General features: G+C 47.2%; 1 protein-coding gene across 1 annotated transcript in view; it reads left to right on the top strand.

Moving 5' to 3' along the window:
* The first annotated feature begins 697 nt into the window (after positions 1-697).
* The window catches only part of Parva (parvin alpha), a 153979-nt gene continuing 126963 nt past the window's right edge, over positions 698-27713 (top strand). The window contains exon 1 of the mRNA XM_041666502.1: positions 698-1119. Coding sequence (XP_041522436.1) covers positions 984-1119 — 136 coding nt within the window. The 5' untranslated portion in view covers positions 698-983. The remainder of the gene's footprint in view (positions 1120-27713) is intronic.

The following is a 27713-nucleotide window of genomic DNA, read 5'->3' as shown; positions in this document are numbered from 1 at the left end:
AGGGGCAGAAATTTGTCTCACCAGGGAAAGAGCTGTGGAAACAGTATTTAACTCTTCTGGCTGGTGATGTACCAAGGTGAGAGTGTGGGAAAGAGATAAGCAAACACAAAAGCCCAAGCCCAGAACTTAGGACAAAGAAGCGCAATAAAAATATGTCTTTTAAATATCGTCAGCATGAGTCTTTGAAACTGCCCTGTGTGACTCCAGCATCAGGCCAAGAGAGTCTGGAACTAACTCTATTGCTTTTGGCTACATAGGTCAGGATAAGTGTCTCACGGGAGTCCATGGTTGTTCCTGCATCGCCTGTGTTCCTACATCTGGTCTTTTCACACAAGCAATTACGATACCAGACCCATTGATGCCTTACAAGAATAAACGGGCCCTCTGCCATCATGGACTTCTAGTTTCAGCGGCGTGTGGAGAGAGGGTCAAAGTCCGCAGAGTCATGCAGAAGTCTGTTGGAACCAGAGCCCATTTTGGTTCGTTGAATGCTAACAATACAGGGACCCTTGCAAGGGGTAAAGCAAGAGAACCCCAGCAGCGTGCGTGCGTGCGTGCGTGCGTGCGTGTGTGTGTGTGTGTGTGTGTGTGTGTGTAAATCAGGGGAGAAATAAAGGCACAGGGTGTGTGTGTGTGACCCATGCAAGGGGTAAAGTAAGCGACCCCCAGCAGCGTGTGTGTGTGTGTGTGTGTGTGTGTGTGAGGGTCGAAATGAATGTTCCCCTTGCACGCACGTGTCCTTGCGTGCAGACACCTCAGCAAGCAGCAGAGCTGGACATCCACGCAGCCCAGACAGCCCGGGGCGCGGGGCCCCAGGCGCAGCAGCTCCTTGCAGGGCGGAGGGCGGCGCGAGGGAGGGAGCGAGGGACGGGAAAGGCGAGCGAGCTGCCTCAAATGCCTGGAATAATTCCGCTTCCGTTTGGAAAGCCAGTCCCGCCGCCGCCCGCCGCGGCCGCCTAGCTCCAGCTCCGTATCCCGCCGCCATGGCCACCTCCCCACAGAAGTCGCCCTCTGTCCCCAAATCTCCTACCCCCAAGTCGCCTCCATCCCGCAAGAAGGATGACTCGTTCTTGGGGAAACTCGGAGGGACGCTGGCCCGGAGGAAGAAAGCCAAGGAAGGTAGGACCGGCCGAGGCCGCGAGCCTTGCGGAGACCTGGGAGTCTGGGGGTGGGGGACCCCTGGCAGTGCCGGGCGCGCCTTGCACTGTCCCCGTGTCGCCTTTAGGGCCCCGGACCGGGCTGGTGTCCTCGCCAGGCCACAGACGGAGCCCAGGGTTCGGGTGACTGTGGTCCCAGAACCCAGGCCCAGCCGGTCCCCTGCGCCCTCCGCTAGGCCGCTATCCCCGCCCTCTGCGCGCCCGAGGGCTGGCATTTGCCAAGTTGCTGCTGAAAAGTTTTCTCCGGTTCCGTCACTGCCCGCTCTCTGCCTTCATTGGTTTCTGCAGCGCTGTCGTTTCCCGGGTGCCTTCAGGTCCTTTACTGCAGGAGCGCTGGCTTCCTTGGATCTCTCGCGGGGCCCCTGGGCTTGTGTGGACACCGATGATTTGTATCAAATGTTTGTTGACTGAGAGAGAGAAAAAACGCGCCAAGGTGGACGGAGGGGTAAACTCAGTACACCTAAGGGCCATGACCCTGCTGTGAACCCGGGCAAACAAAACAAAACAAAACAAAACAGCAAAAAACCCAAACAAATCAACACCACCAAAACTCCAAACACTTTTTTTTTCTCACCCAGCAGTCTTGGTTTTGTTTCCAAAACAGTTTCTGTGTAAAATACTTCGTCCTGTAGGCAGAGTTTGCAACTCTCTTTTGGGTGTATAAAATGAAGTGATGGTTCTCCAAAACCAATGTGGTGATAGGTGTGTGAATAAGAGCTGTAGGGTTAAAAAGGTTTGCTTTTTGGCTGCACTGGGATTGAACCTAGAGGACCTTGGGTCTGTCTACTGCGCAAGTACCACCCTCTTGTTGTTGCTTGTTGCTTTTCTTTCGAGATACTTAGTTCCCCGGGCCAACCTTGAGCTTACCCTGTAGCCCAGGCAGGACTTTGTGGTCCTCCTGCCTCAGCTTCCAAAGCAGTTGGGATTCCAGGACTGCCCTCCCAGACCCAATTTCTGTACTGGAGGTTGGGCTTAGGGTCTCGGTGGTGTTAGGCAAGTAGTCTACCACTCTGTTGTAGCCCAAGCCCCCAGGTCATCTTAGGAGATTGAGTAGTAGTGGGTCTGAGGTGATGAACTAGGAAATGTCTCCTGTTCTTAGTCTCCTGAAATTTTGAGGCCACTTTGCTGTTTAATTAACAAACTAAGTGCAAAAGCTAGGTGTGTCTAGATTGCAGCATGAGTCTGCAAACACCCCCCTCCCCCGTTAACGTCATAGTTAGTTCCCCCTTATCTGTAGGGGGAAATTCCTTCAAGCTGCCTAGTGGATGGCCCATACTATAGAGCTGTACTGAGCCTGATATATAGTATGCGTCTTGCTATATATGTCTATGGTGAAGTTTAACCTGTCTGTTAGGCACTGTCAAAGAGGTTAACTGAGCTGGGAGCGCTCAGTGGGAAAAGGCACTCGCCAAGCCAGACTGATGATTTGAATCCTATAGAAAGGTGGAAGGAAAGAGCTGACTCTTCAAGGCTGTCCTCTGACTTGGGCCAGAATTCCCACATACGTACATCATGCACGCACACAATAATGATAGTACTTAGTACTGTACTTAGTACTTAGTACTGTAGGCATTGTAGTGCTGAGACAGTCAAGCTGATACTTGAGCCAATAGCAAAGATAGCTACTAAATTACCGACGCCTAACAATGTAGAGCTGCAGGACTCCTGTACCAAGCAGGAAGGTGTGGAGTGAAGCAAATATTCATCATGCCAACCAGAACGGTGTGCAGTGTAAAACTTAGGAGGTATTTCTGGAATTTTCCATTTATTATTCTGCAACCACCGTTGACCACAGGTCTCTGATACCACAGAAGTGGAAATTGTGGGCAGGTGTTTTGGTAAGCCCTTGATTAACGTACAGTGGGTGAGACTGATCACGAGATCCTACCTTGGGAAGTCCTTTTTCTAGATTCTGTTCTTGGTTGGTATTGGCTCATCCACCTGATGATTGGCAGCTCAGAATTACTGAGGACCGTAACTGGTCAGCAGTGTTCACCACACTGTTTTCAACTATGAGAAAGGTTTGTATTAGTTCAAAGATGATCAGTTTGTCCCATCTGCTATCTTGGAGTCTGATTTGGCGTTGGCTGTTTTGAAATAGATCATGGTACTTTCTGGAGTCTTATCTTGACCAGGCTCAGTGTCCGCTGTCCCTGCAGCTGGTCCTGGGGGACATGATCTTAAGACTCTTTGGCATCCTGTCTCTTCCGTTCATCAGAGCCCTGAGGAAACAGAAGGTCAACTTGGATGGGATGCTGAAAATAATTACTGAAGGAGTGTAGAGAGGGTAAAGTCCAGAGGGAGCGAGCCATGCCAAGGACTAAGGCCTTGGACAGGTGGGAAGTTGGTAAAGCTTTTCCCCTAGATCAGGCTCAGAACAATGGCAAAGCCTTCCTCTGGTCTGAGTGCAGATGTTGACACTGTGTGCACAAGTGTGAGCCTTATGATTGGACCAGTGTGTGCAAAAACTAACACCAGCAGCTTCCTCCTCCTGGATGTTTACACTGGAGACTGCTCACCTACAGACACCTCCTACCACGCTGTCCGTAATAAACTTGCAGAAGTTCTGAGTTACTGCAGAGTTGGTGCCACTCCACCAGAGTGTGCACAGCTCACCTGACCCCCCACCAGAGTGTGCACGGCTCACCTGACCCCCCCCAACAGAGAGTGCACGGCCCACCTGACCCCCCACCAGAGTGTACACGGCCCACCTGACCGCCCCCCAACAGAGAGTGCACGGCTCACCTGACCTCCCACCAGAGTGTGCATGGCTCACCTGACCACCCCCCAACAGAGTGTGCACGGCCCACCTGACCCCGGCTTTTCTGTCTAAGTGTCTGTTCTTTCTTCATTCCCTCAACACCCAAGTAGCAGGTGTTGCAGTGAAAGTTATTTACAAAGCCACCAGCAAGCTGATGAGAACCAAGACAGGATGCTTCAACAGCAGGCATGTCCAACCTTTCTATGTGGTGACATGATGTCACCTAGAAAGTTGATGATTGAAAGTCACCCAATTGAGTTACCCTCCAAAATTGTCGAAGAGGTCTTCATAATGTTTTAAGTGGGATTATGATTTTGTGTTAGCTAGCACTGATAGGCTGTGGATAGCCCGAGGGCACAGGTTGGAGAGCTGGGAGTTACAGGAAGTTGTTTGTTACCTTCCCTATGCTTAAAGGGACAGGAAAGGTAACCGGAACACTTTTGGAGCTGGAGCCTGGTTTTTGTTTGTTTGTTTGCTTTTTAAATTATGTGTATGAATGTTTTGCTTGCATGTATGTCTGTACTACATGTGTGCTTGGTGCCCACAGAGATCAGGAGAGGGCATCAGATCCCCTGGAACTAGAGTTACAGACAGTTATGAGCCACCACATGGGTGCTGAGACTCAAACTTGCGTCCTCCGTAAGAGTATTAAGTGCTCTAAACCGCGGAGCCAATTCTCTATAGCTCTTGATTTTATTGTTTTTGTTTTGCTGTGCTGGGGCTCAGGCTTAAGGCTTTGTACATGAGAAGCAGCCCTGTGACACTGAGCTACATCCTCAGTGGCCTCGCTTGGCTTGTGCTCTTCCACCCCTCCCCCCTCCCCCCATATATGCTATATGTGTAAGAATACGGTTACATTTGCCTCCTTGTTTAGGACAGAGGTCAGTGTTGAGTGTCTTCCTCAACTGCTCTTTACCTTTATTTTTTACTAGTGTGTGTCCATGTGATGCTTATGTTGGGGAGCATTCATGTGTCATGTGCCTATGTGGTCACCAGGCTTACTTACTTAACAATTTTTTTTTTTTTTAAACGAGACAGCAGTCTCTTTTCTCAGTGAACCTGGCACTCACTGATCAGGGTAGAGCGGCTGGCCATCAAGCCCAGGATCCTCTGCCTCTGCCTCCCTAGTGCTGGGGCTGCAGGCACACACTGTTGTGCCCTGCTTTTTAAGTGGGTGGTGAGGATGTGAGCTTGGGTCCTCAAGCTTGCACGGTAAACACTGGGTGTCCCACCCAGCTCTTCTAACCCTCTTTGTACTTTTTTTTTTGGAGACGGGATTTTGCTTCAGAAATGCAGGTCTTGAATTTTTAATCCTCCTTCCTCAGCCTCTGAGTAAGCAGGATTGTAGGCTTATGTTCCAGGCCCAGCTTCCAAGGATTGTCAGACAGGAACTGTAGTCCTTAGGGACACAGTTATTGTTAGGAATGTGCAGATGGAGGGGGAGAGCCGAACAAGAGGAGGCTCATGTGCTTTCCGTCCATGAACCAGATGATATGCACCAGGGCCAGGAGCCTGGGAGCAGAATGTGGGGACCGACTCTTACGTACTCCTCAGCAGATGCTGGATACCAGAGGAGAGAAGAGGAGGGTGGAGCGAACCTGGTGAACCCCATCAAAATGGTCTCCCCTTTTCTAGCAGAGACATAGCATTTCATTAGTACGGCCATGGGGCAGGGGTGGGAGCTCTTCATTCTGTCCCGGTACCTCACTGTCTCTTACTTAGCTTGTTTGCAGCTCCTAAGTCCCGCCCTTTCTTATTTTGGGTTTGCTCAATTGAGGTTTTCGAAACCAAGTGCAAGATCTTACTTGTATTCTCATAAACTATAAAGCCCCAACTCTGTTCAGTCCATTAATGATGGGCAAATAGGAGGAGTGTACATAGCTTCTGACCGGGCTGGCCACCATCCACTCCAGCTACTTTCTGCTTCTATAAAACAGCCAAAAGAGGCTTGAGGCTGGTATGAAAGTGGTGTGCCAGGACCCACAACTCCTCAACTGTAGTGACGTCAGGCTGGATCTTGCTCTGCACTGTGTGTGTGAGTTCACAACTCTTTGCCATGCAGAATCTGCCTTCTACTTCTTGACTCCTCAGAATCATGAGCATTGATATGCTGGCCAACTGTCCCGGGGCTTCAGCATGGACTGATACCTGCTTGCTCTGTCCCTCTGTGGGACCCAAAGATGGAAAAGACTGATGTGTGCTAGAATATTTAGGTCAATAGTTTCTACACTGTCTTCCTAAGGATACTCACTGTTTACGTCATAAAGTCAGTCTCTTCTAGAAGATACCAAGTAAATTTCCACATTTGTGTTTTATTGTTTTGTGTGTTTTGTTTTGACGGGACTGGAGATCAAACCTCAGGTCTCCTGCATTCAAGGCAAGCAATTCTATAAGCTGTAACCTTACCTTATGTGTTTGGTTTTTTGGACCATGTCTTCCTGTAGCGTGTGCTGGTCTTGTACTCCCTCTATAACTGAGGATGACCTTGAACTCCTGATCCTCCTGCCTTTACCTCCCAAGTTCTGGGACTTTAGGAATGTACCATCATGCTCAGCTACTCAACAGACAGAGGCTGGAGAAATGGTTCAGTGGTTAAGAGCACTGGCTGCTCTTTCAGAGGACCAGGGTTCGATTCCTATCACCTACATGGCAGCTCATAACTATTTGTAACTCTAGTCCCAGGGAGTCTAATGCTCTCTTCTGGCTTCTGCAAGTACCAGGCACACATGTGGTACACGGACATACATGCAGAGGAAAAAATACCCATACACATTTTTAAAAAATTAAAAAATACACAAAACCCACTGTTTGATGAACAAGAGAAAAGAGAAGGAAAAAAGTCTTTCGTAGCTTACGGTTTTATGTTGAACTTCTTTCCTCTCCTTTTTTTTTTTTTTTTTTTTTTTTTTTTTGGTTTTTCGAGACAGGGTTTCTCTGTGGTTTTGGAGCCTGTCCTGGAACTAGCTCTTGCAGACCAGACTGGTCTCGAACTCACAGAGATCCGCTTTCCTCTCCTTTTTAATGTCTGTGGCATGAACCAAATTTCTTAAAATATCTAAGTCTCTCCATCATCTTTAATGTGAGATTAAAATTCCTTTTATTTATTTAGTTAGTTTTTCAGTGCTGTGATCAACCTTGTGTGTGACAAGTAAGTGCTTTACCATGCACGGTCCCCCAGGTCCCCACTTCCTCCTGAAAGTGTGAAGTTTAGAGGGACTGTGTCATATGCATCACAGGGCACAAATAGTGGCTGTTGAAATTGACAACTTTTAAAAAGTCTTTGAAATTTAAAATAGTCTTTTTCGTGGGCCGTAGAACCTTCTATGGCTTCTGTAAGTAACTAGTCGTGTGAAGCCCATATGGCACTAATTTGAACCTTATAGGAAAAAGGCTAGGTAGCCTTTCTTTGCAAGACTGATCCTGTTCCCAAGATGTTAATGTGCGCTTTCCACCCAGGGCCTGTGCTCAGGAGTTATAACTCAGCTGGCTTCTGTTTTGCTCTGGGGCTCTGGTGAGTTTCCAGTCTTGCATCATTGTGATAGAGACGGGAAGGCTTGGGAAGGTTCGCAGAGAAGAACACGGCTTCCCTCCTGTGTGTGTGTGTGTGTGTGTGTGTGTGTGTGTGTGTGTGCGCGCGCGCGCTGTTGTCTGAATTCTGGCTGTTGTACAATGGAGAGTCAAAGCAAGGGACCAGGGCTCATAGGTTTGAATGGCTTCAGAGATGCAGTTGATTTGAAAGTGGAGAATCCTGCAGATTTGCCTGGTGTGGAAAGGAAGAGAAGGCTCCGAGTTTTGGTTGTTGAAAAGTATTTTGAATCCCCAGTTGTGGGTTTCTCCATCAATGCAATAAACCAAATCAAGCTGAATGAATAGGACGAGGTCTAACTGAGCAGAGCACCCCCAGGTGACCTGGGGTGGGGGGAACAGGAGAGAAATCACGTGGCTGGTCTAGAAACTGTGGCTTAAATACCCTATAGGCGTGGTCTTGAGCTTTGCGGGAGGAGCCGCCTCTTGGTGGGCTTCCTGAGGCAGCGCGCGGATAGAGGTGGGACAGAAACGGGGTTCCCGGCCAAGCAGTCGAATCTAGGTAATGATTCCTGTTGAACTTCCATGTAGAGATGCTGGGTTTGAGTTTGTTCTGTGAGTCAGGTTGGAGATGCAGCCATGTGTATTTAAATCCACGAGCTTGAAGGAGCCCCTCAGGTTTGGTTATAAAATAGAAGAAGTTCAAGACTGAGACCTGTGGGTTCCCCAAATTCAGAAGCAGGGAGACGAGGAACCAGCAAGAAAGACTGAAGAGGCCAGGAGCAATGAGAGGAAAACTGGGCCAGTATAGAACCCTGAGACCAAACAGAGCCAGTTTTGTTTGCTATTCAGGTGACTTCCCTTGCCAAGGGCTCCTCTTCCGATTCTGCTCCTGACTCTGCCTAGGCTCCCAGAGACATTCAGCCTTGTTCAGCTTGAGTCCTTAAATCATCTCCTGTACCTTGTTCTCTCTGAATTTGGTCCTTGTGTCTCTCCACTTATCAGATCCCTTCTCTGGGTGCTCTTCTGCTTAGTAGTTCTTCCTGCCCCCCTGGATCCCACCCCCCAACACACACACATGCACACGCGCGCGCGCACACACACACACGCACGCACGCGCACACACACACACGCACGCACGCACACACGCACACACACACACATATACACGCACACACACACGCGCGCACACACACGCACACACACGCACACACACACGAACACGCACACACACACGCACACACACACGAACACGCACACACACCATTATCTTACCTGCTCCCTTACCTATCATCTGATTCTCACGCATCTCAAATCTTTTCACCCATGTTGCTAATACATCTTCCCACTGCCTCTTGGGTATTTCATGGGATCCCAGCTTTCCACGCCATCAGTGGAATTGTCTGCTCTCCTCGGCACCGAGTCACGTCCCTTTCCTCATCTGTGAGCCACCTAGAGCTGCAGTGGGTCAGCCATTTTCTATTTCAGCAGTCGGTGACTTTTTAAAAAGTGCCAGGCAGTAAATATTTGACAGTGAACCTAAAGTTTACATAATTTTCACTTTTTTTTAAGTCATTTAAAAAATACTAAGTGCTTTCTCAGCACCAAGTCTGTGTAAAATAGGTAGCCAGCTGTGTGGGGACTGACCTGGGACTTTAGCTAAACTCCTCCTGCCTCTACCTGCAGATTGCAGGGATTGTAGGCGTGGGCCACCAAGCCAAGAATATCTTGTTCCCCCAAGAGTTATTTATTTTTCTTTGTGTCTGAGTGTTTGTCTGCATGAATGTGTGTTCACCATGTTCATGCCTGGGCCCAAAGAGGTCCGAAGAGGGTGGTGGATCCCCCTGAGTTACAGCTGGTTGCGAGCCTCCCTGTGAGTGCTGGGAACCAAACCTAGGTCCTCCTGAACCCAGTCAGGCTCCTACTCACCGAGTCGCCAGCTCCCTACCCTAAATTTGTTTTTGTTTGTTTATTGTTGGTTTACTTTTTTCTTTAAAACTACTTCTATAGACGAGGCTGGCCTCAAACTCGCAGAAATCCTCCTGCCTCTACCTCCCAAGTGCTGGGATTAAAGGCCTGTACCACCACTTCCTTGCTGGAATGATGTTTTTTGCTGGTCGATTTCCTATGAAGCAATGAAGATGTCACCGCAGCTGGCTTTGTTGTTTTGCTTTTAAATGTAAAGGGAACTTCTCCCCAGGACATATTCCTCTGCATTCCAGACTTCATTTATTTCCATTTTAAGAAATCTCCATTGTAATCACAGCAAAGACCCTTCATTCGCTAAATATCCCCTGCTGTTTCCTGTGGGTTTTACCTTTGGGTTTGGAGAGAAGGCTCAGCCATAAGGCTAGGTTCCCAACAAAAATGCCAGTCTTCCTGCCTGTTCGCGTACTCATGATATTTCTAAAAAGACCGTCTCCATTCAACAGACTCTGTTTATTCATTAAGACCCAGCACCACGTAGACCCGGCGTGGTAGAAAGAACAGGCCCCATAATCCTTGCCTTTGGGAGGAGCAGAAATTCAAGGTCATCTTCTGCTACACAGCGAGTTCAAGACTGTCCTAGGCTGTGTGAAAATAAACACACCACCCAAACTCAGATGATCTCCCTTCTGTGTGTCACTTAAAACACTCCGCAGACGGTGGGAGGCTTCCTTCTGCGGACAGCAGAGCGGCTCAGCCCGCCACTCCTGCGACACTAGGCATACTGTATTTCAGTCCTCCATGTCTATGGGGAGCCCACTTTGGGGAGGCTTCTCTCTGTAGCCCTGCATAATATTTAACACACATCAGTGTTGCGTTTTTTGTTGCATGAATTTCCCCGTATTTACCTGGGTGAAAATTGCCCGTGCTAACTGGTTATATAATCATAGCTGAGCTGCTTCTTTCTGATGGCGTTTGCCCATTTCCAAAATTAGGGGATTAGGCTGAATAACTTCTGGGGGCCCTCATGGCCCTTCTGTGATTTCTGAGCTCTGATTTCACCAGGCTGCTCTCAAACTCCGCATTCCTGTCAGCATGGTGTGGTCTGGGAATTACATCACCGCAAAGACTCTTTCCTTTTTTAATGAAGGCACCTCTGTGTCAGGAGGAGGAGATGAAGACCTGGATAAGTGGGCTCCCGCCCAAGGACACCTCCAAATTAGGGATCATTCCTGTCTCCTGAAGTATCTTTATTTGGTTAACAAGCAGAGTTCATAATTATGTTTCAGCCATTCATGCCGGAGAAGGGACAGAGTTCCCCTGTGGACATCGGCGAGCATCTAAAGCCGCCACTCGCTGTTGTGGGTAAATGGGCAACATTTGAGAGAGCTACACAACAAATTCAATATTAAATTACTTTACAACATAAAAGTAAAGTACTTTTAAAAGCCAGGCGTAAACTTCAATGCAGTTTCAGTATGCTGTGGAGCCTGAATCCAGTAAGAAATCCAGGTGGGGCTTCACCTGAGGGCCAGAGCCCTGGATACCTGGGCCTTGGGCTCACCTGTCCTCTGTTTCCCCTGTAGATACCATGTATGCATATCATGGTCATGTTTATACCCCAAGTGTCTGTCATAGCTAGACAAGGCTGTTAACACCCTCTCCATAAAGTGTGCCATAACTGTATTGGACCATCAGTGAGCACCTTCTTCGCATCAAGGAAGTCCCCAGCTTACCCCAAATTTTCTTGTAATCTTGGGTGACTTTTCTGGTTCCTGGATTCCATCTATACTTCAACATTTGGGGTGTATGCTTGTGAAAATGCCTCCTCTCCCTTCGTGGGAAGACATTCTCAGTAAATCCTTTGGCATGCCTCCAAGAGCAAACATCAAGTCCTAGGATCCATGGGCACTGACTGCATAGTGGGAAGAAGTTGTGTGGGGAACTGGGATGACTTCCTCTGCTCACGTGACTCTGTACAAGTTCATGTCCATGCTTAAATGAAGGACTGAGGTGAAGTAGCCCACTGGCCAAGGCTGGGGGTGGGGAGCAATAAGACATAGGAGGACCAGACCTCTCCAAGATTCAGAATTATTTCACCCCAGTCTGTCCCTCCTCCCACCTTCTGTATCAACATTTCTTCCTCTATACCCTGAAGTGCAAAGCTGAAGGAACTGTGAGTGAACCAGAAATAGAGCCACCATGTCATTCCTCAGTAAGAGTCCTGCCTGTCAGTCATCATGACAGGTAATTAGGTGGTGTGGTACCCGCTACCTGGGAGATGAGTTAGGAAAGACTCAAGTTCAAGTACTGCCTATGGTACTTAGAGAGACCAGTCTCAAAATGAAACAATAAGACCAGATGTGGTGGCTGATTTGAGGCCAGCCTGGTCTACAGAGTGAGTTCCAGGCCTTTTGAGAAAATCTCTCATTGGCCTAGGACCTCCAAGTAGGTAGCCTAGCTGGCCATTTAGCCCTAGGGACTTATCTGTGTCCATCTCCCCTCCAAGGCTAGGATAACAAGCACACACTATCATAGCATTTTGACTTTTATTGTTAAATGTGGGTTCTGGGGATTGAACTCAGATCTTTGCGCTTGCACGATAAGTCTTTTACTGACTGAGCCATCTCAGCTACCTCTTTCGACAAGTGGATTGTGCAAGTAAATGTTCTTCACCTGAGACAGGGGTCGGTCATCAGACGCCTCACATCTGCTGTGGACCTGAGCCCGCTGGAGCACTTGTCTATCATACCCCATACCTTGGAGTGTTTCGGGAGTCACTTGCGAGCAGGTGTGGCCAGAGCGTTTATTTCATCTGCGATTCCCAGGCTCTTCCCTTCAGTCATCCTGGTGCCTCTCTTACTACTCACTGTTCTCTTCTGGGCCGTGGCAAGCACAGGCCAGCTCTCAACAGCCAGGAATGAAGCTCTGCACAAAATCCAGCCAAGCTCCTGGGAAAGACTGTGTTGGGCTGCAGTGACCCGGGCTGTGGGTGCCCCTTGACTCGGGTGGCTCAGTGCACTGCTCTGTGCTCTGCCATCCTCTCTCTTCAGGACACCTTCATTGGTAGAATCTTGAATCTGCTCACTGCAAATTCCTCTGACTCCTTGATTCAGTGCGATGATTCTACAGTCAACTTTTGCCTTGGCTCTCGTGACGATGGGGGCTGCAGGCAGCTCTGGTGAGAAGGTGGAAGGCAAGGGGAAGCCAGTAAGGATTTGTAGTCCCAGATTTAGGGGTCATGACACCCCAGGTTTACTGAGGCAGCAGGCGTGGGGAGACTGCAGAGAATGCTTAGTGTCAGTCGAATGCCTTATTCTTCTGTTTTTCTCTTGTTGATTGTCACAGAATGCCTGACAAAGGGACTTAAGGAAGGAAGGGTTAATCTTGGCTCGCGGTTTGAGAGCACATTCATGGGGTAGAGGGCATGGTGGCAGGAGCGTGAGGCAGCCAACCATATCACGCCCACCCGTCAGGAAGCAGAGAGTGCTGGTGCCCGCTGCCTCCTTTGTATTCTTTGGTCTTGAACCCTACCCCCCACGATGGTGCCACTCTCATCCAGGTCTTTCCTGCTCTGCAAAACCTTCCTGAACATATCTTCTTAGATACACTCAGAGGTGTGTTTCCATGGTGATCCTAAATCCAGTTAAGTTGACAGTCAAGATTAACCATCCCAGTCTTGAATCAGAGAGAGTTACAGGAATTCGAGACACAGTCTCAAACCTTCCTGAACATATCTTCTTAGATACACTCAGGTGTGTTTCCATGGTGATCCTAAATCCAGTTAAGTTGACAGTCAAGATTAACCATCCCAGTCTTGAATCAGAGAGAGTTACAGGAATTCGAGACACAGTCTCAGATGCATGGTCCTGGGGACAAAGGCCAGCAGGATTCTGCAGGGCTCCAGGAGGCCAAGAGGATGCTCACGAGGAGCTCTGCAACTTGCCCTATTTACCCCACACTCCACACCTTAGGCTTGAAAATAAACACTTCTTTCTGCAGGAAGGAGTTTTTCTATTTACCATAAGACTGAATGTTCACGTGCATGCGTACACACACACACACACACACACACACACACACCCTTCCTGGCTCTCCGCCCTGATGGAGCAGACCTGCAGATGACAGGTAGTTAATAGTGACAGCTGGGAGAAGCCTGGGCAGCAGGAGCTGACAGTTTGGAGGCTGTTTGCAAAACACAGGCGGAGGGTAGCCCAGTTCTAACGTAAAGCAAGTCTGACGCCTCAGCCCTTCCCTGGGAGCTGCAGCTGCGACTTGGCTGAGGGTTGCAAGGCCTCTTGGTGGGCTCGGTTGCCCTTCTAGCACCTGTCCAGTCTCCCAGAGGAAGAACAAGGCTTCACCTGCTTTTCCTCCCTGCCCGTCATTATGGTAAATTGCAAGGCTCCCTGATGACTCTGGAGAGGAAGATTGATTTGTTCCTTCTGATTGTCACCGTGCTAATGTGACAGGGTGATGGGTACCCAGATTCACGCCTAGTAATGGCCCTGCCAGGGGTGGATGTTAACGCAATTGGGACCTGACACTTCAATAAATCGGGGACATTCTACCACAGAGATCAAAGTTCAGGATTGCTTAAATTGGTGTTGAAGCAGGTGCAGAAGAGGACTCCAGGAGCTATGAATTTCATGGTTGGCAATTGACTTTCAGTCTGGAAGGGCGACTGTCAGCTTTCCTAGGACTAGGACATTAATTGAAGTCATTTGGGCTCCTGGCTACCTAGCCCTTTCTGGATTTCTGGTTCTGGGAATTGTGATTCATGGTGTTCTTGTGTGAAGAGCGAAACACACTAACAGTCCTGCCTGTATCTCTGGGGTTGGAAGATTGTGTTTGATGGGGATGAGGGAGGGAGCGTGAATGACAGATTCTTCTCCTGCCTCGTGTGCTGGTACCTCCCAGGCCACCCTTCTGGCCCAGGCCGCTTAGCATTGGACCACTTGCAGGCTCTTTAGCATGCGTGTCATGATGCTGTCACACAAGAGTAACTTGTCTTCACACGGCTTCTCACGAGGTGGGAATGCATGTTTCAGGGCTCTGATGGAAATTCAGAGCCAGAGGAAAGGCCATCTGATCCCTAGAGAGGGGTGGCAATTTTTAAAGAATCTACATTGAGATGTAACCCATCTTTAAATGGTGTCATTCTGCAGTGTGTTTACTGTTGTACAATCATGGCTGTAAGGTAGAGATGATTTCTATCACCTTAAAAAATTCATATACCTACTTCCCCATTCCTCTACCCAAGTCTGCCATTTATTTCCGTGGACTAGCTTATTGTCCTGGATAGCTTGAAGATCAACTTGACATAGCCTCAACTGAAGAATCGGCTAGATCAGGTTGGTCCGCTGGTGTGACTATGGGGGACTGTCTTGATTGTTAACTGCTGTAGTAGGCCCAGCTCATCATGGGCAGCGTCGTTCCTTAGACAGATGGCCCCCGACTCTGTAAGAAAGCAGCCAGCTGAGTATAACAACCTGTAAGCCAGCTAGCGAGCACCAGCTCTGTGGTTCCTGTATACTTCAGTTGTAAAGCGAGTTCCTTGGGTCAAGGTGCTATGTAGAATAGCAAGAAGGCTTGCCTTCAGGTTTCTACCTTGACTTCTCTCAGTGATATCCTGGGACCTGGAGTGTAAGCCAAAATAAACCCTTTCCTTCCCTAAAGTTAGGTCAGAGAATTTGATCTCAGCAACAGAAAGAAACTAGAACAGCTGTTCTAGACATGGCTTCTAACTGGAATCATACAATGTGATTTACTGTGCCTGGTCTCTTAGGAGAAGATTGTCAAGGTGCCCACACATCTGCATGGATCAGCGTGTAATTTCTTTTCTTTTTATTGTCGGAAAATATTCTTTTGGGTAGATATACTTACTCATCAGCTGGTGGACACAGGTCATTTTCATTTTTTGCCTATGATAAATTAGCACTGTGAATTTTCACATGTAAGCATTTGTGTGACTATGTGTTTTTTAAAAAAAATATTTATTATGTATACAGTGTTCTGCAGAAGAAGGCACCAGATCTCATTATAGATGGTTGTGAGCCACCATGTGGTTGCTGGGAATAGAACTCAGGACCTCTTAAGAGCAGCCAGTGCTCTTCACCTCTGAGCCATCTCTCCAGTCCTGACTATGTGTTTTCATTTTCCTTGGGTGCCTAGGAGAGACATTACTGGGTTGTACAGTAATTGCCATATTTGATATTCTGAGGAATTGCCAAACTTTTCAAACGTAGCTATACCAGGGTTGGGGAGGCTGCTCAGTGGTTAAAGTGCTTGCCGTACAATCAAGTGGACCAGTGTTTGAACCCCTACAACCACATAAATGCCAGGTGGGCATGGCAATTCACCTGTAAGTTCAGCCTTAGAAGGTGGACATGGAATCCCTGAGTAGGCCGGCTAGTGAGACTAGCCAGAACAGTGAGTTCTGGGTTTGCTGGAGGGACTGCCTCAGAGAATAGGGTGGAAGAGTGCAGAGGAGGATTCCCAACATCCTCTCCAGTCTCCTCATTGGCCCACATGTGGATACACACACGCGCACAAGCTCAGGAGAACCTGCTGGCATTGTCCCTTGGTTGGATTGTTTCCACCTGATCATCCAAGGATTCAGGCTTTTTATGAGACAGAATATCAATGTGCAGCCTGCCTCTGCCTCCTTGATGCTAGGGTCAAAGGTGTGCACCACCATGCCCAGCTTGTTCCTGTTGTTTAGTTGGTTGGTTTGGATTTTGTTTTATTTTGTTGTTTTCTTTGAGAGCAAATATGACCTGCACAGGATGGTGTGTGCCTGTGTTCCTAGCACCTGTGAAGTGGAGAAGGAGAATCAGGAGTTCATCTTAGGTACATAGCAGGATCATCCTCAGACACGTAGCAAGTTTGAGGCCATTGTGGGCTAAATGAAACAATTTCTCAAAAATTACACATATGGCTGGGTGGTGGTGGCATATGCCTTTACTCCCAGAACTCGGGAGGCAGAGGCAGGGGAATGTCTGTGAGTTCGAGGCCAGCTTGGTCTACAAGAGCTAGTTTCAGGACAGGCTCCAAAGCCACAGAGCAACCCTGTCTCAAAAAACACCAAAAAAAAAATTTACACATACCACTTATTTAAGACTTATTTCAAGGCTTGAAACATTTGGATTGATTACAATGGTATTAGGAAACTCGAAGGGCCTGCTCCCAAGGCTACCTCCAAGATTCAAGGCAGGAGTCCACAATGAAGAGAAACTGAGCTTATCTTTTTCTGTCTGAGGAGTAAAGGCTCACATGTGTGATCTGAGGGTCATGCACTTTATCGTTCTGCAGCTCTGCCTCTACTGCTACAATTCTAGTTCTCTTTTCCTTCAATTCTCTGTTCCAATTCTATAGTTCTAGATCTTTCTCTGATTCTCTGCTGTTTCAATTCTCCTTACTTCTTTTTAGATCTGACTTTTTACCAGAAATTTAAGGTAATAGAAAAAGTTTCAAGGATCACCTCTCATTGGTCATAGCACATTCCTTGGGTAAACAATAAGGACAAAGCCATTTGCCATGGCAACACAGTTTCAAGGTTTCTGGTATAAGACTGTGATCAGAAGCCAGAGAGGGATACCATGCCTGGTGAAACAGGCTGAGAGACATAGTTTTATCAGCTAGACTCGGCGGGTGAAGAATTGGCATGATTTTTTAGGCTTCTTTGTGTTAATAACATTGGTTAAATACTTGTGATTCTGACCTTGTGCCAAACTGTGAAGTTTTAAACTTGTGATCCATTTACAAAAGCATTTCGTCTGGTTTGAACTTGCTCTGAGACAAAAATGAGCTAATTATGTGCAGCTTGTCTTAGACAGAGGAGAAATTGTTATTTTCTTGTCTTAGTCTGAGTAAAAGGAACAAAGCAGGCTTTTAAGTGTCTTACAGTCCTCCTGGGACAATAGACCTAGTTATGAAGCATATCCTAGTATAATTTCTATATATCAAAATCATACAGATCAATGAGAAGTCATCTTCCTGACCATCCACGGATATATGTGCCCATAAGATTGAAATGCAATCATGAAATTACATATACATATCATATGAAATTGCACACTACGGTGGAGGTATTGGGGAGACTCCATAGCTGCTTTTGCACAAGTGAAATTACAGACAGGAGTAACAGTTTTCAGAGTTGGTGGTCCCACAGCCTTGCCTGGACGGCATTCTCCTCCATCAGAGAATCACTCCTCTGGTGGGTTGACATCTGGACACTAGTTGTCACCTATTGTATACTTCATGGCTCTCAACACAATAGTACTGTGGTTTCTTATAATATATAAATACTATAATATTTTTGAAATCTAGATAATTAACTGCCCTCTTTACAACATACCATATGGCTCTAAAAGCATTGGCTAACAAAATGGCAGGTGACTTTAGCAATGAACTTTCACACACTTGGTGAGACTAGTTAATTCGCAGCATCTAGTCAGACTAAACAAACGAGATCTGTCTTTAGACTTTCTGTGTTTTTAACTTTGATAATTGATACTTCTTTTGCGTGTGGGATTCTAACATGCAACCTGGTATTTTGGGTCTGAGATTGGGGCTCGGCTAGTTTCACTTACACAGCAAGTTTGAGGCCAACCTGGGCTACATGAGACAATGTCTCAAAACAAAAAGAATTTTTTTTCGTAGCTAGAGATAGCCCAGTGCTAAGCATGTGCCTGGTGTTCACAAGCAGAATTCTTTGCAAGCCTTCCCATCTCCAGGTCCTCTGCCCACCAGAAAGAGGTGAAAGTCTAAGGGGAAGGTTTGGCTAGCCTGTCTAACACATTGCCAGCTACCACCCACAGGAGCTCAGTGGTATGGCCACCATCAAGCCAAAGAAGGGGGTTGAGGATTGAGAAGCATAGCCTCATTGCTTTTGAGGCAGAATGGAAATAGATTCCATGGTATCTCAGCGAGTGAGAGGAAGGCATGAGGTTGGAGCCTAGGAGGTCTGGCTCAGCAGCTGGCTCTTCAGGTCTTCACTTCCTTATCATGGGCCGTTGAGTACAGTGACTCTTCCTCCAGCCCTGGTATTGCTTTCTTTAAAATATTCTTTACATTTTTAAAATTTCTCTCCATGCATGTTGACATGATTGTGGTAGGGATTGCAGTAGAAGGAATGGGCGTGGAGGGTGGTTGTGACTGTCGCTACTTTAGGATATAGTTGGAATTTTCCACTTGATTGTGAGAAAAACAGAAGCCCTTCTATGGGTCCTGAAGGTAGACATTCGATGCCTCTACAGTGAGTGAAGAACCAGGTGCTCCCTGAAGGGGGCAGCTGTTTTACGGGGCAGGTCTTCAGAGGGTCCCCGTGTTTACCATTGGCAGGTTTTTGTTTGTTCATTCTGTTTTGTTTTGAGACAGGGTCTTACTTTGTAGCCCTGGCTTCCTTGTAACTCACTGTGCAGAACATGCTGGCCTCAGACTCACAGAGATCCACCTGTCTCTGCCTCCCAAGTACTGGAGATTAAGTGTGTTCCACCATGCCCAGCCATTGGCTATTTTAAAAGTTTGGATTCTAAAATGCTTCCAGATAAAACCTGTTGCACCTAGAGGAGCTCAGGAGGGCGAGCCCTGGAATCACCCAAAGGTTGACACACCAGCTTCCTGGGCAGAAAGAGCAGCCAAAGTTGGGGTAGTGCCCTGCCAAGTGGCCTCCGTGTGGCCTAGTTGCACGAACCATGACAGATGTCTTGCCAAAGGGTACAGCACTGCCCAGGCCCGAGCTGCACAGGTTAAACAGTAAAAATCCATTGCTCTCCTGAGTACCAAGTAAAACCAGCTCAGGCCTGGCCAGGGGCCAGGAGGAAGGTGGACTTGAAGGCTAGGGTGGTGCTGAAGTCCCCGCCTAAAATCAACAGAGGCAGTCAGCAAGATGGCTTTTGACCCAGTGCAAATGAAGCCTGGCATTTGGAGATGGTATTAGATGTCCTGAGTCAATATTCAAGAGACAGGAACAGAACAGTAAAAGCCAGCTCTCCCAGTCAGAGAACTGGAAGATGTGTATCCATTTTCCAGCTCACTGTTAAGATTGAAAGGTGTGTCTGGTGATGCCCCGAGTGCGATTTGTTTCATCTCAGCTCTTCCTTTTTTTAGCAGATGTAGCCAACATACATGGTGCATCTGGATGAATTATATCCCTATAGGTATCCTGGGAGGTCTTGTCACTTCCGTTTTACAGATCAGGAAACAAGGCTCAGATAGTCGCAGCAACTTGTCCAAAGTTGCCCCCCTATTAAGAGGTATAACAAGGGGGGCTGGAGATTGCTCAAGGTGGCTCTGATTACGGCACCTCTAGGGGGAGCGAAGTTTGGTTCCTAGCACCCATTTCAGGAAGCTCACAACCACCTCTAATCCTAGCTACAAAGTATCTGACGCTCTCCTCAGGCCTTCATGGGTACTTGGACTCACATGTATGCACGAGTGCACAGGCATGATGACATAGTTGATATCATATATAGTTGTTTTCCAAGATAGGATCCCATGTAGCTCAGGCTAGCCTCAAACTCACTAGGTAGCTGAGGATGGTCTTGAACTTCTGATTCTTCTGCCTCCACTTCCCAAGTCCTGGGATTATAGGTATATGCCACCACATTTTACAAGTCCAGGGTTTAATACATACTAGGCAAAACAAACAAACAAACAAACAAAAAGTAACAACAACCACAAAACAGGGCTGGAGAGATGGCTCAGCTGTTAAAGGCTAGGCTCACAAACTGATTTCAGTCTCTTCTGGAAGCAAACCCAACTCTATCCTACTCAGGGGCTTTCTGAATAGTGTGTGTTCATTCATCCATAATAACAAACAGTGGCATGCCTTTGGTTTCCATAGCAACCACTTAATAAGATACAGTTTTCCCTAGTCTTTCAAGATGTTGACTCTTTTCTAGGTGGTTCATTTTTTCAACAAACTAGGGCTGAGCGGTAAGCCCCACCCAGAAGCCAGTCTTCTAGGTTTCACGGTGGCTGTACAATCTTAGACAAGTTTATTGTTGTCTCTGAAATCTGCAGCTCATAGAATTGTCAAGAAATGGCTCTACACTAAAAAGCACAGGAAATAAGGTTGGGCCCTCTGAGCATTCCGTTGCTGTGAGCTGTCAGGCTCGAGGTTGTTGCACTGGGGAACTTTCTTCTTGTTGCCCAGGACATCAAGCTAGCTCATATTATTACTAATATTCCTATTAAACTAATTACATTTTACACGTATTTTAAAAATAATTTGGAACTATTATGTATTTGCATGGGGGTGTGTGCACCTGAGTGCAGATATCCTCAGAGGCCAGAAGAGGGCGTCAGATCTTCCAGAGCTGGAGTTAGAAAGGGTTGTGAGCCTTCTGATGTGGGTTTTAGGAACTGAACCCAAGTCTTCTGCCAATAGCAGGACATGCTCTTGACCAATGAGCCGTCTTTCCAGATCCTGGGTTCAGAAGTATTGACTGGAAAGTTTGGACCCATCTTTATTCCTCACTTCAGGACTTAAAGACAGTGGTAGTGTACATGTGGGCAAGGGAGTAAGTCCTGCAATCCCAGAACTTGGGAGGTTGAGCTGGGAGGATTGATGTGAGTTCGAGGCTCCACCTGGGTTACAGAGTAAGACCTTGTCTCAATATAACAGCAAAGACAGACAGACAGAAAATCTGAGTGCTTCAACCATGTGTTAAAAGTGTATATTAGGCTGAGGAGATGGTTCGGTGGGTAAAGGAGTTTGCTGTGTAAGCCTGAAGACCTGAGTTTGACCCTTGCAACATACACTGATAATGATAATAATAATAATAATAATAATAATAATAATAATAATAACAATAACAATAATGTTTAGATATCCGGCTACTCTTTTCTGGTTATTACTAGTCTTGGTGCCTTGGTATCTTGGTCTTGTGATCTTGTATTTTAGCTGCTTGGTGTACTGTATAAAGAAGTCACACCCTGCTAGAAGGTGTTCATACAGTTTCCTATTGCAGGGCATTTAAACTTTTTGTGACAATCTACTCCTTCTAACAATGATACTTTAAGCCTGCTTGCAAACAAAGATGTCCTATTTCAGTGCCATGAATTCCTTTTCATTAATTTTTAGATAGAATATAAAGCAACGTGCTTCATCGCAATGTTTTCATGCATATCTGTTGCTAAACTTTGCTTATGTTTGCTCCAGCCTGCTGCCCTCTCCCATCTGCCTACCTTCCTTTTGCTGGTTTTAGCCCCCAAATGTAAATTCTTGGAAGTGGAATTGCTGACTCAAGCTTCTTGGGTTTGAATTTAACTAGGTGTGTCCAGCTTGGTCTTTAAGAAGGAGATGCCGGGCTGGGGTGGGGGTGCAGGCAGGGGGAGGATATAAACAAATATAGGAGTTAGGCCTATACGAACATTACGACTCTTTACTCCTTTCTGTGAACCCAGTCCTGCTCCTGTGTCTCAGGAATCTGGGGCAGAAAGACTAGAGTTGTTGACTCACAGCAGGACTTTGTGGTTGATGTGGGTTTTCTGAGAGAGGGTGTCACTATACAGTCCAGGCTGGTCATGAGTTTGTCATCCTCCTGCCTCGACCTCTCAAGTGTTGTGATTATAGACATGTGACTCTCATACCTGGTTTTTATGTAGCGATTTTTGAAGCCAGCCTGGGCTATATGGTGAGAGACTGTCTCAAAAAAGTAAAATTAAATAGAAAATTATAACTTTTCTTATAATGAGGTTCTGGGAATTGAGTCACCTTGAGCTCTGATTTTGCTAGGCATGTGCCCATACATTTCTAGGCAGTGAATCCCCAGGAATCTGTCTGGAGTATTTGGCAGTCACAGAAAGTTCTGGAGTTCAAGGCAAAATCCTATGTGTTCCTAGCTCTCTCCCTCTCCCAGGCCAGCTGTCTCTGGTTTCCCAGTCTTTGCTGTCTCAGTTTTTTCTTGACTTTCAGAATAAATATTTAGAGAGTTTGTGCTCTTTTGACACTCTTGCCCTTGATGCAGAGGGCACAGGGTTCTGGTTGGAGGAGGCCTCTAAAGATCAGTCCCAGTGGAGGTCCAAAGCCAGGCAGTTAGTGTCTGCCAGCCCAGCCTCTCCAGTTCTTCCAGGACAGGAATGGGGCTCTGTCAGTTGCTGCCCCCAGTGTGCTTGGCTGTGGATATGAGACTTAAGGCTGATTTCCTTTTAGGGATAACTGCGCAGCCAACCAGCAGCAGAAAACCCAGTGACAAAGATAATGGATGACATCCAGGGCCTTGAGAAGGAGTCTGGAGGAGCAGGGCAGAGTGACTCACCCCTGCATCCTCCCAGAACATTCCAAGATCTGCCTTCCTCAATGCTGAGCTAACACCCTGACAACACCATCCTACCAAGGGGAGGAAGGCTAGCTGCCGAATCTTAGAAATCTTAGCTTCTGGAGGGGACCAGAGATATGCCCTGGATGAAACAGTCCTGGGTTGGATTTTTGGTCCAGTTACTCAAATAGCAATCCTGGCTGCTCTGAGAAGGACGCACACCAGGCTTGAGCTCTTAGGAACTCACAGCCTGCCTCTAGGGACTGGTCCTCTGTGCCTCGCCCAGGGCCCTGGAGGGGCACAGACCTAATCGCTGACTAGCCCTGGCCTTGTCACTTGTTTCTTTGAAGGTCAGTTTCCCCATCTACCAAACGGGGATTTAAAAGCTTTGGAGCAATGCCAGGAGCGACTGAAGAAGTCCTGAGAGAATGTGTGTTGTTGGACACGAGCACAGCCGTGTCAAGGACCCCAGTGTCTCAGACCCATGGGAGTGGCAGAGCCTTTCCTGGGTGATGCTGAGGGATGGCAGAGCCTTCCCCAGCCCATTAGTGGATATTGATTGTAGCTACAGAAAATGCCCGCTGAAGCTTTGTCCCTGCTCCCGTGTTTATGGCCTAAAGCCTGCTCCCCCACACAGACTGCGTCTGCAGAGACTTGCTAAGCATGCCTCCCTGTCCAGCTAGCTGTACGCAGTAACCCCCCTCCCTGTTCGGCTGTGTATGCAGTAACCCGCCTCCCTTTTCAGCAGAATATGATAAACACACTGAGCTTCCAGGATGCCGAGCTTCTCCGTCAGAAAGCCTAGCCTTCCTGATCCCAGCTTTTCCCTATATGCATATGGCATTTCTTCATTACATCACCACCCCCAGTCTGGGTTCGAGGACCCAAGCCACGCAAGGGTGCAGCAGAATGACCTCTCACCCAGCTAATAATGCATTCATGTCAGGGGCTTGTCACAACACCTGGTGCACAAAACATACTTGCAGCAACCTTGCTATTATTTCTACCTTTCCTTTTGACCCATTGGTGACTGCGGCTTCACCCCTCCATAGTTTGGAATATCATTGTAGAGATCTTGTAGAATTCACAGTTATATATATGTTACGTAGAGAGATATCAGACCCGTGTAATCCCATTAAATCCAATGACTAGCTCTGAGGTCGTGCTATTTTTATTACATTTCTTTATTGTATGTGTATGCGTGTGTCAGGGGGTCAGAGGACAGCTTACAGGAGTCAGTGTCAGTTCTCGCCTTCCACCGTGTAGGTCCAGGGACCACAGTTAGGTAGGTCATCATGCTTGGTGGCATGCTTCTTTGCCAGCTGTGTGCTTTGCTGCCGCAAGGCTGTGTTTTTATCTCCTTTTGTGTCCGGGATTACAGAGCTTGAATAATCAGCTCACTGTAAACTGTGGGGCCAGCATAGCATTCGAACCAAGGTTGTCGATTCTCGAACCTGCTTTTCCCTAACCATTAGGTTATCTTGCCTCTCGGCATATGCATGGGAGAGTTTCCAAATATGGACCAGTAAAGGATGTTTTTCTTGTTTTCTTACATTAAAAAAGCTAACTGTTATTCTTCTCATAACAAGTTAACACAAAACATGGAACTGTATGGAGGAGGACCCTATGCGGATTGACTTGGGGCAGCTTTGCTGTTCCCAGGCTTTGTGGACCGGATGTCCTGGGTATGTGGTTGTTGGGTTTATGCTTGGGTTTCCGGGGACAACAGTCAAGCTGGTTCGTATCTTACTCAATTAAATGAGCCCGTGGTGTGAGTGTGTGGATGCCATAGCAAAGCCAGGTTGCCAAAGGTTCCGACCTACTCATTATAAAATTCCTGTCTTATCATCAAGGCTTCACAGCAGACAGCCACAGGCAAGCTCTGTGCACACCCTGAGTCGCCGTGACAATCACAGCTGGCACGTAGCATATTCAACTCCAATATTTTCCCCTGGGTTTCTGATACTGTAGTTTTTTTTTCTCATCTAAACACACATTTCTATGATTTTTCCTCTTGGCATTTCCTGTTACCATGCTGCTGTGGATAGGAGAATAACTTTTAATGACTAATAGGGTAATATTCTGCCTGGAAGACGCACTGCAGCTTGCCACCTGCCCCGTCAATAGCTGAGTTGCCAGGTATTTGCCACTACAGAAATACTATGGTTATGTTTTTGCTTGTAGAAATATTTTTACCATACGTAGTAGTATTGCTTCTGTAGAGTAGATTTTATGGACTGGACTTACTGAGTTAAACATTATGAAATTAGAAATTCCTCCCTTCTCTGGTGGTGGTTTTCTTTGAAACAGTCTTGCTGTAAAGCCCAAACTGACCTCTCATCAAGATCCCCCTGTTCTAGACTTGCAACTACGTGAATTGCCATCTTGCCCAGTTTAGTTTGTGAAGCCTGGGCTAGTTTAATTTTTTTTTTTTTTTTTTTTTTTTTTTTTTTGTAGCTGAGGCTGACCTTGAACTCCTGATCTCCCTGCCCCTATCTCCTGAGTGCTGGTATTATAGGCATGCACCACCATGCCTGGCTCACACATTTCTTGAGCTAAATTTCTGCGCTGGTGTATCTCCATCAGAGTGCATGGCCCACTTGAACCCAGCTTTTCTGGGTGAGTATCTGTCATTCCTTCATTCCCTGTCAGCCTAGTCAGGTTAGTCCAAAGCTGTGCAGATGGTGGCTCTTTACCCAGTGGGCCGTTGCCCCAAGTCTCTGGCTCATACATTCCTCATAGATACCAGCAAATTATTTTCTAAAATATATGTGGTATGCCACTCCTGCAGCTCTCTACCAGAGTGTGTCCTTTCTGCCTTTGTTCCTAAAGCTTATTTCATGGAAACATTGCTTCCCTTGGCATTTCCTTGATGACCAGTAAGGCTGAACATTTTCTCTGCTTATAACTGTTTCTGTTTCCTTTATACTCAGTTGGGCACTAGCATTAAAACTTATGACTTTGGCTGGGAGGTTTGGTGCACGCCTTTAATCCCAGCACTCAGGAGGCAGAGGCAGGTGGATCTCTCTGAGTTCGAAGATAGCCTGGTCTACACAGTGAGCTCCATGCCACCCAAGGCTGTACAGAGAAACCCTGACTTGAAAAAACAAACAAAAAGGCTTACAACTTTGAACAAATTTCAGAGTATCTCAAATTGAAGGCCAAGAAACGGTAGGCACAAAGTCTCTGCATAGTGATGTCCATTTTCTCCAGAGTCTGTGTCCTCCCCATGTGTCTTGCTGTCTGTTGTTCCCGGCGTCTCTAAGGCCATCAGTGGGGCCTCCTCTATGACCTCTATAGTTGCTGTGTTTAGAGGTCCCTCCCTCTAGTCCTCCCTCCCTTCCTCTTGTCTCTTCATCCTTTGCACTTGTGCTAAGCAGATGCTCTCCCACTGAGATGCATCCTCAGCACCATTCCTTCCTTGTCTTTAGAGCACCCCACCCAAGTGTGCACCAAGTACATCTCATCTGTAATGCAACAAGCTCCAGGGACTCGAGTATTTCCAATCATTTCCTCAGCCATCCCCCCTCCCCCTCTCACTTATGGGATTTGACCTTTTTTTTTTTTTTAACATTAGTTGCCAGCTCTAATGAGTCCGTTTTTACGCCTACTGCTCGGTTGATGTTTCTGATGTCATGTAGTAAGACCATTTGAAAACTGGGTTGTTGGGGGAATTCTCAGTGACTTCTGTGTGTTCTCCTTGTGAGGAGAGCAAAGGAGGACTAGGGAGGCCCTGGCACTAGGGTGGAGTCCAGCAATGTAAGCTGACCTCTGTGTTTAATATGTTCCCCTAAGGAGATTTGTGGAAGATTCACTTGCTCTTTAATAATTCAAGAAACTATTTGTCAATAAGACATAAGTTCTCAATGTGCCCAAGGCTCAATTACTGAGTGACTGTGCAGACCAGTTGTAGGGTGTAGTTGGGACAGGGCACCCAGCATACCAATGCATCCAGGCTCACCTTGGAACGCCTCCTATCCCACTGATAGACATTTTTAATAGTATTTTTTTACTGCTTGTGTTTATGTGCATGTATGTGTGTGTGTATGTGTGTGTGTATGTGTGTGTATGTATGTGTATTGTGTGTGTGTGTACGTGTGTATGTTCATGTGTGTGTGTGGCTAGAGGATACTGTGAGTGTCATTCCTCAGGTGCCATCTCCCTTTTTAGCTGTCTCTCGATGTTCAGAAGAAGAGAATTTTATATGCTCGTTTCATGTGGTTTTATACACTAAGAAATATCTTAGAAACTAGGGCATGGATATCCACAGATAGACACATCCCTTTCTCCCACTAAACAACTTCTCCTGCTGAGGGTCAGTTTGGGTTGATGATGTCAGCTGGCCCAGAGCTGGTTTCAGGGTTAGTGGCATGGTCTCTAATGACATCTTGCAACTTGACATCATAAACATGTTCACCTGAAATAGACACAGAGTGTCTTTCCCCTCCCTTCATATATGCACTGTCTAGTTTGACAGAAATGGCATTGGTCGACGTGTGTAAACCTGGCACCATAGTTCCAGTTTGTTCCTGGGCCGTCTCATTGGCTGCTATAATCATCTGTACGAGCAGCAGGCCTGCTAGCCCACCATTTAGTATGCTCCTGGGGCTTGGAGAAGAGGGTTGCCAGCACCTCAGCAGTGTAGCCTGTGTTTATTCCAACCATCCATTGGTTGGGCAAACACCAGATGTTCTTGAAGCCTGCATTGCCATGGGCTCTTTGGTGGGCAGGTGACAGCAGCCACTGCAGGTTGCTGGGGCCGAGGGCTTATGATCTGGGGAGACCAGCCCATCTGTTACAGGTGCACTGGTGCAGGGATAACTGAGCATCAGCCCTGGGATTTTATCCCAAGGGCCTTGAGAACACAATCGGTCTGGACCGGAGGAGAGAGAGGGACAGCTTTGCGTGTACAGAGGCAGGACTCCCAAGTGGGAAGCCCTGGATGCTTCTGAGTGTCCTGCAGTTGGGTCATCCTCTGGGCATGAAGCTAGCAGCTGGCCTGGGTCTTGTGCCGGGCAGGAATTAGATGGGGACTAGAGAGGCTGCTGAGAGTGGAAAGTGGGCTCTGAATTTGGCCCA

The sequence above is a fragment of the Microtus oregoni genome, unplaced genomic scaffold (assembly GCF_018167655.1).
Source record: "Microtus oregoni isolate MIOR12 unplaced genomic scaffold, Mior012 000016F_ref0000370, whole genome shotgun sequence".
Classification (NCBI taxonomy): Eukaryota; Metazoa; Chordata; class Mammalia; order Rodentia; family Cricetidae; genus Microtus; species Microtus oregoni.
Note: the sequence above shows the minus strand (reverse complement) of the source record. Positions and strands in the feature narration are given on the sequence as shown.